This window comes from Galleria mellonella, unplaced genomic scaffold (assembly GCF_026898425.1).
Source record: "Galleria mellonella isolate WM207_F2 unplaced genomic scaffold, CSIRO_AGI_GalMel_v1 utg36, whole genome shotgun sequence".
In the NCBI taxonomy this organism is placed as follows: Eukaryota; Metazoa; Arthropoda; class Insecta; order Lepidoptera; family Pyralidae; genus Galleria; species Galleria mellonella.
Window position 1 is genome coordinate 2,944,479 of NW_026442086.1, and position 15,742 is coordinate 2,960,220.

The 15,742-nt window shown below is 31.0% G+C and overlaps 2 protein-coding genes across 3 annotated transcripts in view; one reads left to right on the top strand and one right to left on the bottom strand.

Annotated features, from left to right (window-relative positions):
• Nucleotides 1-440: 440 nt before the first annotated feature.
• Nucleotides 441-5,419, bottom strand: LOC113520778 (transcription factor 15-like). 2 transcript variants are annotated; one of them, XM_031910356.2, is made up of 4 exons: nt 5,090-5,419; nt 3,142-3,272; nt 1,630-1,721; nt 441-797 (listed from the first exon to the last, which is right to left on the bottom strand). In XM_031910356.2, exons 1-4 carry the CDS (start codon nt 5,233-5,235, stop codon nt 756-758), a joined length of 411 nt encoding a protein of 136 aa, XP_031766216.2. In that variant the 5' UTR covers nt 5,236-5,419; the 3' UTR covers nt 441-755. The 2 variants fall into 2 exon arrangements, with proteins under 2 accessions (XP_031766216.2, XP_031766215.2); XM_031910355.2 differs by having other exon boundaries at nt 3,142-3,275.
• A 2,306-nt stretch (nt 5,420-7,725) lies between these two features.
• LOC113520780 (dual oxidase) overlaps nt 7,726-15,742 on the top strand; it is a 61,547-nt gene continuing 53,530 nt past the window's right edge. The window contains exon 1 of the mRNA XM_052897523.1: nt 7,726-8,168. The gene's annotated coding sequence lies outside the window, so the exon portion shown is untranslated. The remainder of the gene's footprint in view (nt 8,169-15,742) is intronic.

Below are 15,742 nucleotides of genomic sequence, written 5' to 3' on the forward strand. Positions count from 1 at the left end.
TAGCCCATCATGACGGATTCCATAAGAATTAACCACCATGACTTCCAGGGGAGACTACTTGGAGGTCGACCTGATAGGGTAAATTAGTGGTAATTGTTCTGTTAAACCCCACTACTAACAATTCTCTTCCCCCCGAAGCAGTATAGAAGGGATTGTTGGTAATGGTGTCTAATCTTCCCATTAACACTCATTAAAAAAACCACCCATCAAAGATCATCAATTTGTTCTCATTTATGGAAATCAAATACTGTGTGTTTATGTTTTTGTTTTAAATCAGAGATGTCAAGAAAGGAATAAGGTGAGGGATACATAACACACAGACGTCATAGTATGATCTAAAAAATCATGCTAAGCCTCATCTATATAATACGTATTCTAACAGAGAGCTGAATCATACTATATCTTTAAAAAAATAATTTTTAATTAAATTTAATCTAGCTCTGTAAGGATTAGTTATAATTATTAATAACGAATACCTAATTTCAAGGTTATTTGAGGTTTTACAGATTTTTTATCATTACATAATATATGCATAAATACTTTTATTTACTCATTAATTACGTTTTTACAACTGATTCTAGTATTTAATATAATTAACAATATTAAAAAGTATTATATACTATTATTATAATATTCAACATTTTATTATAATTTTTTATAATACTGCAAACGAATGCAAATTAGTTTATATTTTCATCCGACCACCGCGAAGCAAAACGAAGGGTTATGATATCAAGCAGATCTTCCGTATCTCCTCAGTAAGATGATTTATAATAGCTGCATGTTGTTATGGGTTTCTGAAACAAACAATTAAATTATAATTCCTTTTTTTATATGCCACTGAGGTGGCAAACAAGCATATGGCTCACCCAATGGTAAACGGTCACCGTAGCTTATGAACGCCTGCAATACCAAGGGCATAAGTACGAGTATTACTGAATAAACCTCTTTATCCCTTTGTCTCTTGGAAAAACCTCGACAAGGAGCTCATTCCATTCATGCAAGGAAACATCTCTGAATGATATCATCGTTCATCATTATCCTACCCTTATCTCAATTATTATTTGGGGTCGGCGTAATATGTTTTTTATCCATATTACAAAAAGATTTGGCTTTTAGTTTTACGCCCGGCCGCCTGCCTGACGTCAACCCTCTTTAGGATATTTATATATATTAATATTTACATATTATTAAAACCTGATAATAACTAGAGGTTAATTCTTTAACAAAAAACTTTTAAATAAATATTCATATTATAAATAATGTTAGAAGGATAATTAATCGTTGATCAGCATATTTACGAACTTATTTTTCCACTAGCTAATCCTACAAATCTCCAAATGAATTTAATAATATTATTAAGCATTTATATTCAAATAGCTAAATTGCTATCTGCAGTATACCTTTATCTGAATCGATTTTAAAATTTAATTTCTTAAAAAAAAATATGCTTATCTTCACACAATATTGATATTTTTTTATAAAAAAAATTAAAACAAGTTACTACTAAAGTATTATAATATTTCATCATTTTCGAAAAACAACAATGACATTTATACATGATATTTACGCCTTAAATTATTGCAACATGTATGTATTGTTTGATAAGAAGTACGTGATTTTACTCACGTCTTTCTTCACCGACGACCAGCAGAAAGTGCAAAGCGATCTATTCTTATTGTGAACATCATTTTTTTGCAGACACGGTTGCTCCATTTCACCTAAAATACGGATTTAATAAATATAATAAATAGTATAAAATTTATTAAAACAACACAAAAACACATTCTATTCAACAAGTAGTCAGTAGACAAAGTATAGACCAGGGGTGGCCAACTAGTCGATAACGTCTATTAGTCCAGCCGATCATGGCGAGGAAATAAATATAATATTTTGCTAATCTAGCGTAAGATGCTCAGACGCAATGCTCACACTAATATAAATAAGTAGTAGTAAGTAACTAATAATAATTTTTAGTTATATGTACTACTACTCTTAATAAAATAAAAATATTACAATACTACACAATTGTGTATTGAACTATATTGTTTTATTTGAGATTTCAAGATATATCTAGTTGGTAGATCGTGCGGGTTTAGTTAATAAACAGTAGAACTTGAATCTAGTCAAGTCGGTCGCCCCTAGTATAGAATTATCGATAGAATCGTTCCGATCAGCGCACATCACTATCTCACTGAACTTATAGTGCTCTCATTTTCGCTAGTGATAACGACTTTAACAATAGATTCGTTTTCGACTTTGTCTAGGAGGACAAGTAAAGTCCGATGATAGAGTTGTACCACACTGAACTAGTAACTTAATTTTTTTTATACAACTTAGAATGGCAAACAAGCTGACGGCCCATCTGATGGAAAGTGGTAACCGTTGCCTATAGACATGAGTAGAACCATAGACATAACAGAGTATACTGTTTCGCCCATGATACCCCCTATGCGTTGCCATTCCTGAGGACTCAGGTGTTATTCCTGTACCTTGTAAATTCACGCCATATCCCACCCTTCAAACCGAAATACAGCCATGCAAACACAACTGCTTTACGGTTGAAACACGAATGGAACAGAGGTACCGAAGCAAACGACTTTTGTACAAAGTCTCCCTCTGGTATTATTGCATCTCACAAATATTTATCACAACTATAAATTATTTTTTAAATCTTGAGCATCCTACCCCAATTACATGCTTTTTTGTTCTTTATTTTTTCCTAATACCCTATTCATACGCCTAGTAGATATTTTTAACTATTTCAATTGTGAAAATTTTTACATATTATATTTTCGTCTGACAAAAAGTCCATGCTTTACGACAACTTATGAATACATTTCATTTGTGATAAAATAATAATAATAAAAAAAAGTATAAAAGATTGAGTTAGAAATACAGTTTCAGACAAACAAATCGTGCAATTTCGTAAAACAAAACACACAGTTATTCAATCTTCCTGAGAAACCCAAACTTTTTTTTTTTTTTATCAAGTTCTACTAATGACCATTTCACCCTTCTTATTTATATAATTTATTATTAGGACTAATTAATGCAGTATTAATTAATGCAACGGATACGAAAAACCTATAGATTATAGATACACGTAAACGTGATAGTGAAATTGAATTATATTGTCACCTGTATAGAGTTGATTATCAAGATGAGTGATATAGCTGCCAGCCAGTCGCAATATCTCAATCTTACTCAGTTTCCTGTCGGGCGGCTCGGTTGGAATCAGCAGCCGTAGCGTATTAAACGCCATGTTCACACTGCTTGGAAATATAAAAAGTATTTTGATAACAATCCTATTTTTGAAGCATTAATTATTTTTTTAGAGATTTCCAAAAGATTTTATATTCATTTGAATTTTTAAAGAATCTTTTACGTAGGTGATTTTGTTTTATAAGACTTTAATCATAACAAAAATTAATACTGGACCTATATACCAAAAGTAAAGTCTATAAATTTTAAATATTAGTTTAAAAATAGCAAAGACTACAGAAAAAGCAAAGATCGCTGTAGGTTCTTTTTTCAAGTGTAAGAAAGAACATATCATTTTTATATTAAAGACATCCCTTCGTACATATACATCATCATCAGCACATCAGCTTTTAACCGTCTACTGCAGAACATAAGCCTCTCCCTTGGGGGGGATTGCCAGTAGTTACTAAGCTTAGCAGGCGTATTGACAACCGCACTTAGGCTTTAAATATGTTTTAAGAGGGACGCTGCTGCCCAACTGTTGCTTTCCTTAGTCGCCTCTTGCGACACCCACGGAAAAGGAAGTGGTGGCCTATTCTATGTCGGAACCACACGATCCACACACACATACACAAAGAAATACTGATAAACTGAGAACTTCTGCTATTTGAAAGTTCCTTAATCGATTCAATTAACTATTACAAATCCGATTTTATACTGCTGTTTTAAGACATGAATAGATGAAGGTGACATATCGAATTTTCAGATTTTCTCATTTCTATAATATAATTGAATGGAGATGTTAGGATGTTCATAGTAATATATAGTTAGAAGTTTGTCATGTTTTTTAAAAGAATGAATCGCGTTTAAGTCGGTAATGTCATACTGATTGAGTTAGAAATAATTATTATTTGTTATACATATGCTGTTTAAATTGACAACAGTTATTATAGAAATTTGCTATTATAAACAAGAATGGAGGCACCATCCATGCATAATAGCGTAAATCTGAAAATGCGACTATCACCTTTATCCATTCATATCCTCAATTGTATTTGTGAATGCTTAATACAAAATATAATATTTTATCGTAACTTTTCTTTTTACACATAATCCGCACAATGTGTAGTGTAGACACAACTAAAACTTCTATATACGAGCTCATCAAAAAAATTTATTTGTTTAATTAGTCCGCCTAGAGCATCGAACCCGAGATATAATTTAATCGAAACAAAGTACTACGTTACGGTGGTCGTTAAATACTTAATAGAACTACGTAAATATTAATTGACAAAATACAGTTAGAACTATACAATAAAAATAAATTAAGATAATTATGACTATATTCTCTAATGTGGGGCATTTGCCAACTATTGCCGTTATTGTAAAGATACTAAAAAGTAATAATTGACTTGTTTTCTTTTTACTATGATATACTTAACATTAGAACTCACTAGTTTATTATTATATTATTTATTATATTATAAATAGTTATAAAAATAAATATTATGAAAATATGTAATTATATTTTAATTTGTAATTAAAAAAGTTTAGAAGTGGGCGAGGTTTCCTCGCACCTTTTATATCCTGCCAAGATTAATTTACTAGTATAAATCGTTACAGTATTAGTTTATTTCGACACGGACAAGTGAAATGGTAGCTTAACTGATAAGAACTCCGAAGTCTGGGGCCAAACCCAGCATGTCATAGGAGGCGGGAGATCAAAATCGGTGCTCCTCAAATTTTTTTCCATCATACTGCTCATATTAATAAGGATATAAGGATAAGGTACAATTTTTAAGGAGAAGGCTAGTCACCTGAATTGGATAAATATTTGCAATGAATTATGTTGAAAAAATTAGAGGTGGACAACGTCAATACTAACTTTTGAGTCCTGTCTCGTTCGCGAGCGTTAGCTTGACACCTCTGCTTAGCCGCTGGCACAGTTTCCACGTTATTTTGCAATGCTGTTACAGTGAATACTTGTTGCTCCCATCTTTCTTCGTTGCACTGATAATGCAAAAAATCCATAATTATTCTTTAATAAATATATACAAACAATTTTACACAATTATCTTAATTTAGAGAAATAAATACAGCTTAAAAACATGACTGTAATATGTGAAAGCTAATCGTGTACTAATCCAGGGACGTATGAGGGGCCACTAATAAGTATCCCGATGAATATCGCTCATGAAGGAGTCATTTAGGAAGAACAGCGCGCGCCACTGACTCGGCTCTTAGCCGATAATTGTATAAACAGATGGCTCCGAAACGTACAGGGACGCACTTGGTTTGTAACTCAATTTATCTATGTGCACTCGTATGTGTCAATGAAGCACATCAAAAATATAAAATAATTTTAATTTTATTTATTAAATAAATAAATAAAATTTATATTTTATTATGAAATATTTATAAAACTGAAATGAACACAGATTTATTATGAGTATTAATAAAATAAATTGAAATTATAGATAATTCTCTTTATCAATGAAAATAGTGCTAATTAAAAAAAAACGTGTTAATATTATATTACAAAAAGTATTTATTTAATTTTTTTTTAGTACGTGCAAACAAGAAGGCATCCATCTGTCTAATTCAAGAGTTTCATATTTCCAAATGTATTTCCAAACATTTGATTTATATTTAAATTTCAGAAAATTATTTGTATTTTAATAGTTTGTTGTATGTATTTTATTTTTTTATATTTGTTTAAAATTATTTAGTTCTATATCAATTTGTATAGTAGAAAAGTATTGTCCCAAGAATCGGTCACAATCGCTACTCTGTGCAAACACAACCATGTTACATACGCAAGATAGCTAATTAAAATACGTGCCTGTTGTGGCGAATGGTTTAGTTGTCATCAAGAATGTAAAACTCTGTTTGCTCCCTGTGCTTTGTCTCTGTTAGTTTAAGCTGACTACCGCAATAAATATATTTAATGAGTATGATGATTTTTTAACCAATCAAACGATCTAAAGACATAAAAAAGTGGTTTGGAGAATAAAATATGCGTAATGTCCTTATTGATATCTAAAAATGCTTATATCTATAATTTTTAGTTTACGTAAAAATTTACATCGCTGAAAATATTATCACCATAGTTTTTATTTAAAAGACTGTATTTTTGTATTTTTATTCATTACAAAATAATTTCATTCAAATTACTTTAAAAAAGGACGACGTTCACAATTCGTTTCTTTTTTTTTGTTTTATTATTTGTTATCTCAGAACTCCGTCATTTATAAACCTAGAAAATTCTTTTTTTTATCTGATAGGATAACTTTCAGGTCACTCTATCAAAATTTGTTTAGTAGTTTTGTTTTTAAATCAAAACAACGGTTTTTTTAACAAAATTTTCTTGTCCTCTAGCAAATCTAAATAATAAAAAATTTACATAAAAATTCGTTCTTTTATCTAATAAAACTCTAAAAAAAATTTTAAGTGATGTATATTTTTATGTTTTATTTTTAATACCTTTCGTACTATTTTTAGATAATAGATAAATTTTCTTATATTGAAATTTTATTTTAGAACTATTTATAAAAAATTTACGAAGTACACAAAAAAAGTTGCATTATTAACTTTTAAACTTTCGTGTTGTATAATTTATAATTCATAAGAAACGGAAAATAACGCGATAATTTAGGTAAATTATCATAATTCACCTAAATTATCGAGTTAATTCTCCTTGCATATAAACTAGAAACGTTGTACATCGCAGTGAAAGGAAAAAAAAATTTTTTTAGTGCTCAGCACTAAAATAATTCAACATGTCTCCCTTTCATAATTTGCGCCTCACGACTCTCAGGGGATGTAAATCGTGGGAACACTGTCCAATTGGTTAATGAATACACGCTGCTAGCAAGTTACTCTCATTCGAATTAATTTGTAATGTTAACAAGCCCATTTATAAAAACAGCTCTGGTCGTAGAACATTCCGATCTGTATTGTGCAAATGTATCTTTTCTACTGACTTCAAAAAAAGTTTTCAATCGATTTTATTTTTTTGGTTGCTATCTCAAAACTCTTTTAGTACCTAAAAAAACATTTTTAGTACCTAAAAAAATATCTCATAAATCTGATAAGCGCGCAACGCAGTCCATGCTTACGACATCAGCGACATCTTTCCTTGCTGACCTTTGTATATCTTAAGTACTTATTTGTCATTTATTTTACTAAACTGTCCTTTAAACCGAATTTCTAAGCCGCTGATGGGATTCTAATCGTGTGGTTCCGGCATGGAATAGGCCATCCCATTTTCAGTAGGTGTCGTAAGAGTCAACTAAGGAGGGCGAGGGATGAACAGCAGCATCCCTCTTAAAAAAAACATCTCAAAAACCTAACTACGGTTGCCAATCCGCCTGCCAAGCGTGGCAATGATCAGCAGTGGACAGTTCAAGGCTGGTATGATGATGACGATGATGATGGGGTTCTTGGTTAATCAGCTTATTTGCATTCATAAATTAATAAAAAAGATATAAAAATACAATACTTTATTTACCTAGGCACCTTTAATGAACCATGTCCAAGCCATGACTCCATAGAAGCATATATTACGATGACCGGTGAAGTAATCGCAAGATGTTTCCGAGGTGGCTGTTAGTTTTGCGAGCGACGTCACGCCCCCTCCACAGCACGGCGGCACGGCCAACCGACGCGGGCGCACCACGGCCGAGACTTTCTCCTCGCGACACCTCAGCTGGAGAAACGGGCGCGGAGGTGAGTCGTACACGCAACTGCGCGCGCGTCGACCGCCTTCGACGCTGCCGCAATAACTTTATCATAACACTTCCGCAAACGAATTGCCGCTTTCGCTCCGTAAACAGTTCTTGTGCGAACGTACCGTGTTTTCAAACAACACCATCAAGCATATATCCAATCTGGACAATTAGCCGGCCGCGGCTTCCGTAGTGGCGTTCGCAAAATGCTGGTGTGATGTCTAATCGTAATTAAAGGTGAGTTCCGTTGCCTTTCTACTGGCCATGTTTCGATCCGTGATGATGACATTCCGTGATAAGCGGCGTCTCGCAGTGAATGCAAGGACGCGATCACATATTGACCAGCAAGTGTAGTGGACAATGCATGCCTATATGTCGACCGCTCATTCAATATATTATCTACCCCTATATATTTTATTAATCGATTGTACGTATATATTTATTATTATAATGAAATAACATTGAATTTCAACATTAATTTTGTGAACATGGAAATTTATTTGCCGCGATATCCGTGTGTACATTCACACAATGGGTTTTTTGCATAACAGTTAGGTAGGTACATTTAGATGAACAGTTACACACACGACCGGTTTTGTCTGGCCCGTCATACAAATCAGCTGATTTAATATAATACTTTTGTTACACATAGTAGAAATCCTTTAAGCAATAGACTGACAAAAATTGGATATATTTAAATTATTACTAGCTTTATATTCAAGTAAAAACTAAGCTAAGTATATGATAAACCAATCTTCAACTTAAATGGCCAAGATATTAAAAAAGAGAGGCATGATAACTAAAAATATTACACGCTATCTAGATTTATTAAAATATGAAAATTCAATCTAGAATATTTATAACCAAGCAAGTGAAAAAGTTGGTTTCTTAAATTGGTCCGACTAAGAATAGATCCTAAGAAACTAATCTAAACAAAGTAACATTCCAAACATGTCTACCATTGCGACACAGAAGTCGTTAAAGTTTATATGATAATCTAGTTATGTAAATATATTTGATTTATTATTATAACACCTTAATCTTAAATAATTGTAACACAACAGTGGTACCAAGGTGCTATTCACTTCTACAAGTATAAACAATAAATCTATCAGGTGGGTCTCCAGCTTGTTTGCCATTTTAACAATATCTGTTTTAAAATTTCTTGTCCCTTACAACGTTGATAAAAACACTTATCCTTTCATATCCAGCATACCTAATATATCGCCGTGTCGGTCCCGGCATAGAGTGAGCCACCCCCTTCCTTTCCCGTGGGTGTCGTAAAAGGCGACTAAGGGAGCCTTATGTTGGAGGGATAGGCAGCAGCGTCCCTCTTCAAATATCTATAAAAGCCTAACAGCGGTTGCCAACCAGCCTGTAAAGCGTGGCAACTACTGGCAAAACTCCCCTTATGGAGATAGTTTATGTTCAGCAGTGGACATTTAAGGGCTGAACTAATAATACCTGATATATTTAAATAGTTAAAAATAACGTAAAATACATAAGTCACTAGCGTCTTATCATCTTTAGTTTCACTTTATCGATTATTTAATAAAGTATATAAATATTAGCTTTTACCCACGATTTGTTCACTGACTGGGATAAAAACTTGTGTATAATCTTCTCCATCCCATATAACACGTACTCACCAATTTTTTTAAGTGACAAACAAACCAACTTCATTTCACATTTATAATATTAATAAGGATGATCACAACCAATTTCCAAGCTGGGGTAATCAAAGACATTAGTCACTATAGCTGCTATGGTACACGTAGTAGCTATGTTACACTCAATATGCCCGTATATAGTCCTTCCGTTTAATTTAATTTTCTAAACACATTGAGATTCATTATTTCAAATGTATACATACACTATAGTTATTTACGACTTCACCTATTGTAAACTTATTATCTTCCATTTTATTTATTTATTTATTTTTTTATTAAAGGAAAACCAAAAAAAATTTATAATAAAAAAAAAACATTAAAAACAAAAAGCCAATTACAGGTTTTCACAAATAAAAACAAGATTTAACTAATGCACATGACATCGCTAATACTTACAATCAACTAAATTAAACGTAGAATAACAACATTATGGTAGTTCTCGTGGAACTTTTGATAATTTTTTTCATACTAGACTCCTACTTCACAAAAGTATCGTTTTCAAAATTTCAAACCCAACAGTTTACACATCAATTAGATTAGTTAGTCACAATACATTTTTCTATAGGTATAGATTGTGAAGTTATCTTATACATATTAGTTATTCAATGTACGAGTAGGTAGCAACAGTAAGAACAAGTATAGAAGTAGTAGGTATAGTTTAAAAGGAAAACCGATGATTCATTCAGGATCTACATTGATATCCTGCCAATGACCTATGACAATACAACGTTGTGTCGTATGAATTCGTAAAACCAAAAGCGCAATGTTCATGTTACAAAAGATTATGGGAATTTTTATATGGTCATTATATCATTATATACGTATGTATTGGCAATCATTGAAATACCCTCTTTAATTTATTGAATTGGCTTCTCAAAGTGAGAAATCATGGTATGGTGTTTTAATTCGAATTTTACTACTTTTCGGTATATTATGCTTTGTTCTCTAGTCCTTTACGACATCTCGAGTATAAAAAGAAGCGAAGACTCGATGTATTATTATACTGCTACTAAATGAAGTTAAATGTATATATTTCTGTCTAATATTATAAATAAAACTGTATTTCGTAGTTGCCACCCATGTGTATCAATATATAAAGTACCCTATGAGCTAAGTTAGAATATAACCTACCCCTGTACAAAATTTCATTTGTATCTATTGAGTAGTTTTTGCGTGAAATAGTAACAAACATCTATTTATCGTTATAAACTATCGCATTTACAATATCAATAGAATAATAATTTGTTTAAAAAGCTCAGAATCACCTAACCAATGAGTTAATTATTTTTGCAATTTATCAAGGTTTTCAATCGGTGCCATTTGTCACTTGTGCGTAGGATCCGCTTAAGTACGTACCTACCCGTAGTTTATACGCGATCGTCCGATGAAGGCCGGTTTGTTTTGTTTCGATAAAGTTAACATTCTAAATATTCCAATTATATATTTTTAAAAAGAGCCTATATTCGAAGAAAATGTGTAGACAGAATTCAGTTTAAGGTTTATTATTTGTTAGCAAAAAATAACTTTAGTTTCTTAAATTATTCCTGTTGATCATTGAACCCAGGACCTTTTTTACATAAAACAATATGTTTACAACTCCGCCACGAATGTCATCAAATGAGAAATTAAAATAAATTGAACTTCTAAATTGTCATTTGATAAATTGATTGACAGTATCTACAAACAAACACAGTAAATAACATAAAAATATAATATGAACTTACATATATAATATTATATAATAAAAATGATAAATAAATAATATGAACATTTTTAGTAGCATAATAAAAAAAATATCTTATTTTCAACAGACTCAATTCCTCCCAAAAGTTCCCTCACATCTTAATATCATTCAATTTTAAATATCTAAAACCTTATTGTATCATTTGCAATGCCATTTCACGGAGCATGAAAAGCTGTTTAAGGTTACTACTGAAGAATTAGCATATTTATATTAGTTTAAATTCTGTGTAATTACTAGAATGTAATAACAATAATCCATTACATTATGAAAGGGGCACAGTACACATTTATTAGAGCATATAATATCATGGTAGTCACCATCGCGTGAGTGGCAGGCTGTAAAAGTTTGGAGTAAATTTTGTTATACTATCAAAATTCATTCTAAATATTATACATTGACAAAATTTGAAGCAAAATTAATTTATTATAATAATAATACAACTATTTTTATATAATGTCACAATTCGAACCTAATTCTAGCGTATCTGCGTATTCGTAAAATGAGCAGGTAGAAGTCATCTATCGTCTAATTCGCCTTAAGTATCACATTTAATTGGTCAATAAAGTTTAAATAAATAAATAATCTATGAATTAATATTACAAATTTCTTAAAAAAAATATACATAGTTAAATTTTGTCGCGCATATATTCGTTAACTACGACGCATTACCACAGTTACCTTGCATTCATTAACTTGTATATTTTTAGGCTCATAAAAATATTTATTGTGAAACCGTAAACAAGTAGAACGTAAATCGCGAACAAAACAAAATGATAAATAAATATGATTAATTATTAATGATTTAACGGTCTTAAAATAAATTACAATGTCGATTTATTCGCAATCTATATCTTTGCATCCGAAACTAAATGACCTTATAAGTAAACGTACTTACATAAACAACTAAATTGAGTAATACAAGTAGGTAAGTACTCGTATTATGAACAGAAATCGAGCGGTACACAAACAACCTAGCCATTACGATCCTGGGCAATAAATTTAACCTGCCTTCCCTTCATATTCTTGTCTGTTGAATTAGTTAAGTAAAGATTCGGAATTCTTAAAGTATTTTAAGCTGCTTCTAAAAGAAGGAGGTTTTCTGTTCATTAGAATTTTTTGTAACTATGTTACATGATTACGTTAGAAACTTTGAATTAAAATGTAGGGTATCTACTAAACAATTCTTGAAGTTTATTGGTATAAATGTGTTTACAGTTAAAATCATTATTGTACGGAACAATAAACATAGACAATAGGACATACTCGTAAATAAATAAAGTCCCACATTCTATACTTTAATTTTAATTTTCTTTTAATTTTAGAGTGAAGCCAACATTTAATTATATTTAATTTATTAAACAAGTTAAAATAACAAACAAGCTGATGGCCTACCTCAAAATGGTCACCGTCACCTATAGACCAAACAATTATTACATCACATTCATCACAACGACAGCATTTTTGGATAAGGATCTTGTGGTAAAGAGTACACGTAAAGACGAATAAGGCTTTAGTCGAGTCGATGATGCAGAAGATAATGTCTTGTGTGCACAATGACCGAAGTTTGTTAAGGCGACCTTGTGTGCAAATGGGTCAAATTCACGCGCTGGTTGCCCAAGCGTAATTATACATGACCGTCCATTATTTCATTTAAACATTGAAATTTTTATCGGATCCTGAGAAGTAGTTCATAATTGTAAACTCACCTTAACCAAACTCATTTTAACATTTTATATCTAATTATTATACTACTATTTTTACCCGCGACTTTATCCGGGATATATTGACCGGGATAAAAATATAGCCTATGTCTTTCTCTATTTCAAATACATAATACGTATATGCCAAATTTAATGACCGTTGGTTATATCGTTAAAACGCCAAGAGGTAACAAAGAAACACACTTTCACATTTTCTTTTATTTAATATAATAAATGCAAAAGTTTCTAACGATGGATAGATGAATGTTTGTTAATTTTTCACGTAAAAACTAATAAAAACATTTGATTGAATATAATATAATATATAGTTTAGTTTATATACTGATTCATACAGGTGAACCCGCAGTACATAGCTAGTCAATACCATTACTGGTTTTCATCCGCCACTTTATTGGCGCGATTGAAATGTATTAATGGACTGAGATAAAAAAATAGTCTATGTTCTTTTCAATTCCAAATAGTACGTAGGTATATGTCAAATTTAATGATGGTTGGTCGAGCCGTTATAGCGCCAAGACATCAAACAAACTCAATTTTATATTTAGAATATTAATAACGAATAGCAAAGGGTTTAATATAGACAAGGAGTGCTCAAGTGGGGTTTATTGGAATTGAATACTAATAACCATGACATAATGAGAGATACCTAAACAGTGATCATGAACATCATGATAAATGCACATAAACTGCAAGTTATTTGCAACATGCAACAAACAGCACCAAATTCTTAGGGATCGTTTTACATCGGTTGAATGAATGCTAGACTCATTGGAATAAGTATATTTCATACAAACATACCTGTCAGGCCTGTCTCCCATTAGGATAGGCAGAAACGCGCTCGCTATTATTCACTCTAGTATTCTCGCTTTAGTATCACAAAGGCGGTATTTTTCCGTAATTAAGATTCTGTTTTACAAAAAAACTGACTTTAATTATGGCAAACCCAGTTATTTTGATTTGAAAACTAAAACTATTATTATTATAAAATTTTTATAGGACCAATATGAAAGTATAGCCATTTATATATAAAAAAAAAAGAATTGTTCAAATCAGTTTATAGTTAACAGAGTTATGAGGTAACAAACATAAAAGAATACAACCCTCCGTTATTTTTAATGTCAGTTGAAAATGAATACTATAATTATTTGTGTATTTACTATATTATTTATTTTTATTATATTTATAATTAAATTAAGTTATCTAAGTTTTTGACTTAGATAACTTAGAATGAGAGAGTCATTATCTGAGTCTGCACGGTCGATCGCGTCCAAATTACTACGCTGGGTGGCTACGCTAGTGAATCTTATATTGCGCAAGCGCAGCTCAGCATATGTGGGCCAGCCGTCTCGACGTCGCATCTTTGCTACGTAGATGTCCTTGAATATATGATATACTGATTTCGAATAAATTGACTCACCATTATCTATTTTTTTGTTTGTAAATGTCAATATACACGGAAATTATCTAAGTACCAGATACATTTTGATGAAACATAAAATAGCAGTAGTCATTAAATATTTCTTTTCACAATAAAATGTGACAATAACTATTTTTCCTAGAATTTGTATAGAATCAACATAGAAGTAAATTTTAAGGAATGTAAGAAAACTGTCAAAATCGGTTCAGAGTAGGCAAAGATAATAACGTAACATATAATAAAATATACACGTACACGAAAGAATACAACAATTTTTTTTCTAACGAGAACTTTAATTACAGTGATGTTAAAATTTAAATAATAGTAAATTTATCGGCAACAATTCATAGTGTATATAGAATTTAATAGGATTTTTAATAATTCCGAACATAGAACTAAGTTTTCATAATAATAAATAAGCATTGTCAATCAAGTATCAGTATGAAGAGTGTCAGTTTGATTAAATTCGGACACCAATCGTCACTCAGTAATAAAATCAAAATGAAATAGGTTACAAAAAAATTTTCTGTCAACGTTTTATAATTACAGTATAAAGATGTTAAAATTAACACATCACAGGTGAAAAAGTACAAAAGTAATAAATTGGATTGTAAGAAGACGATGTCCGTATGTTTAAGAAAAAAAATGTGAGGTCTTGAAATCATATATACGATGCAGCAATCATTTATAAACGTTTCAACTTGACACACTATCTAGAAGTTTTCTATTACATTAGTTTTCCTGTTTCTAAAATCTACGCGTATGAAGAAGAGGGCTGAAAGTTTATAATAAATGAAATAAAACCGTAAGATTTCGTATACATCATCCCATAAATGTCAAAGGTCTATAGATAAGCTAATTATATATTTAAAAAGATTTCTAAGTGGCATTAAATATGTTTAACAAAAACTTGATTTGCATTATAGGAGTATGTGTGTAACATCTGTATCCATATTAATAAAATGATCAATTTTTATATATATAATATCAATTTACTTCATCCATCGATGAATGATATGTTATTATTAAATCCATTATTAGTAAATTATAAACCAATAAAATCATAAAACATATTTTTTGTAAACACTTTGAAGTTATACTCGTACATCATCATCGTCATCGTATCAGTCGTCTACTGAATACTCCTGAACATAAACCTCATCCAAAAAGGGGGGGTTTTGTCAGTAGTTGCCGCGCTCATACATATTAACTCATAATTTTAGTATATAAAGTTAAAATCTGTTTTAAAGTTTTATTTA

Bases quoted from the DNA above. Each gene is read 5' to 3' on its own strand.
- LOC113520778 (XM_031910355.2), bottom strand. From the start codon at position 5,235: ATGGATTTTTTGCATTATCAGTGCAACGAAGAAAGATGGGAGCAACAA. The intron at 1,722-3,141 runs GTGACAATATAA...TCCGTATTTTAG, and splicing joins TGATAATCAACTCTATACAG to GTGAAATGGAGCAACCGTGT. The intron at 798-1,629 runs GTGAGTAAAATC...TGTTTGTTTCAG, and splicing joins GGTCGTCGGTGAAGAAAGAC to AAACCCATAACAACATGCAG.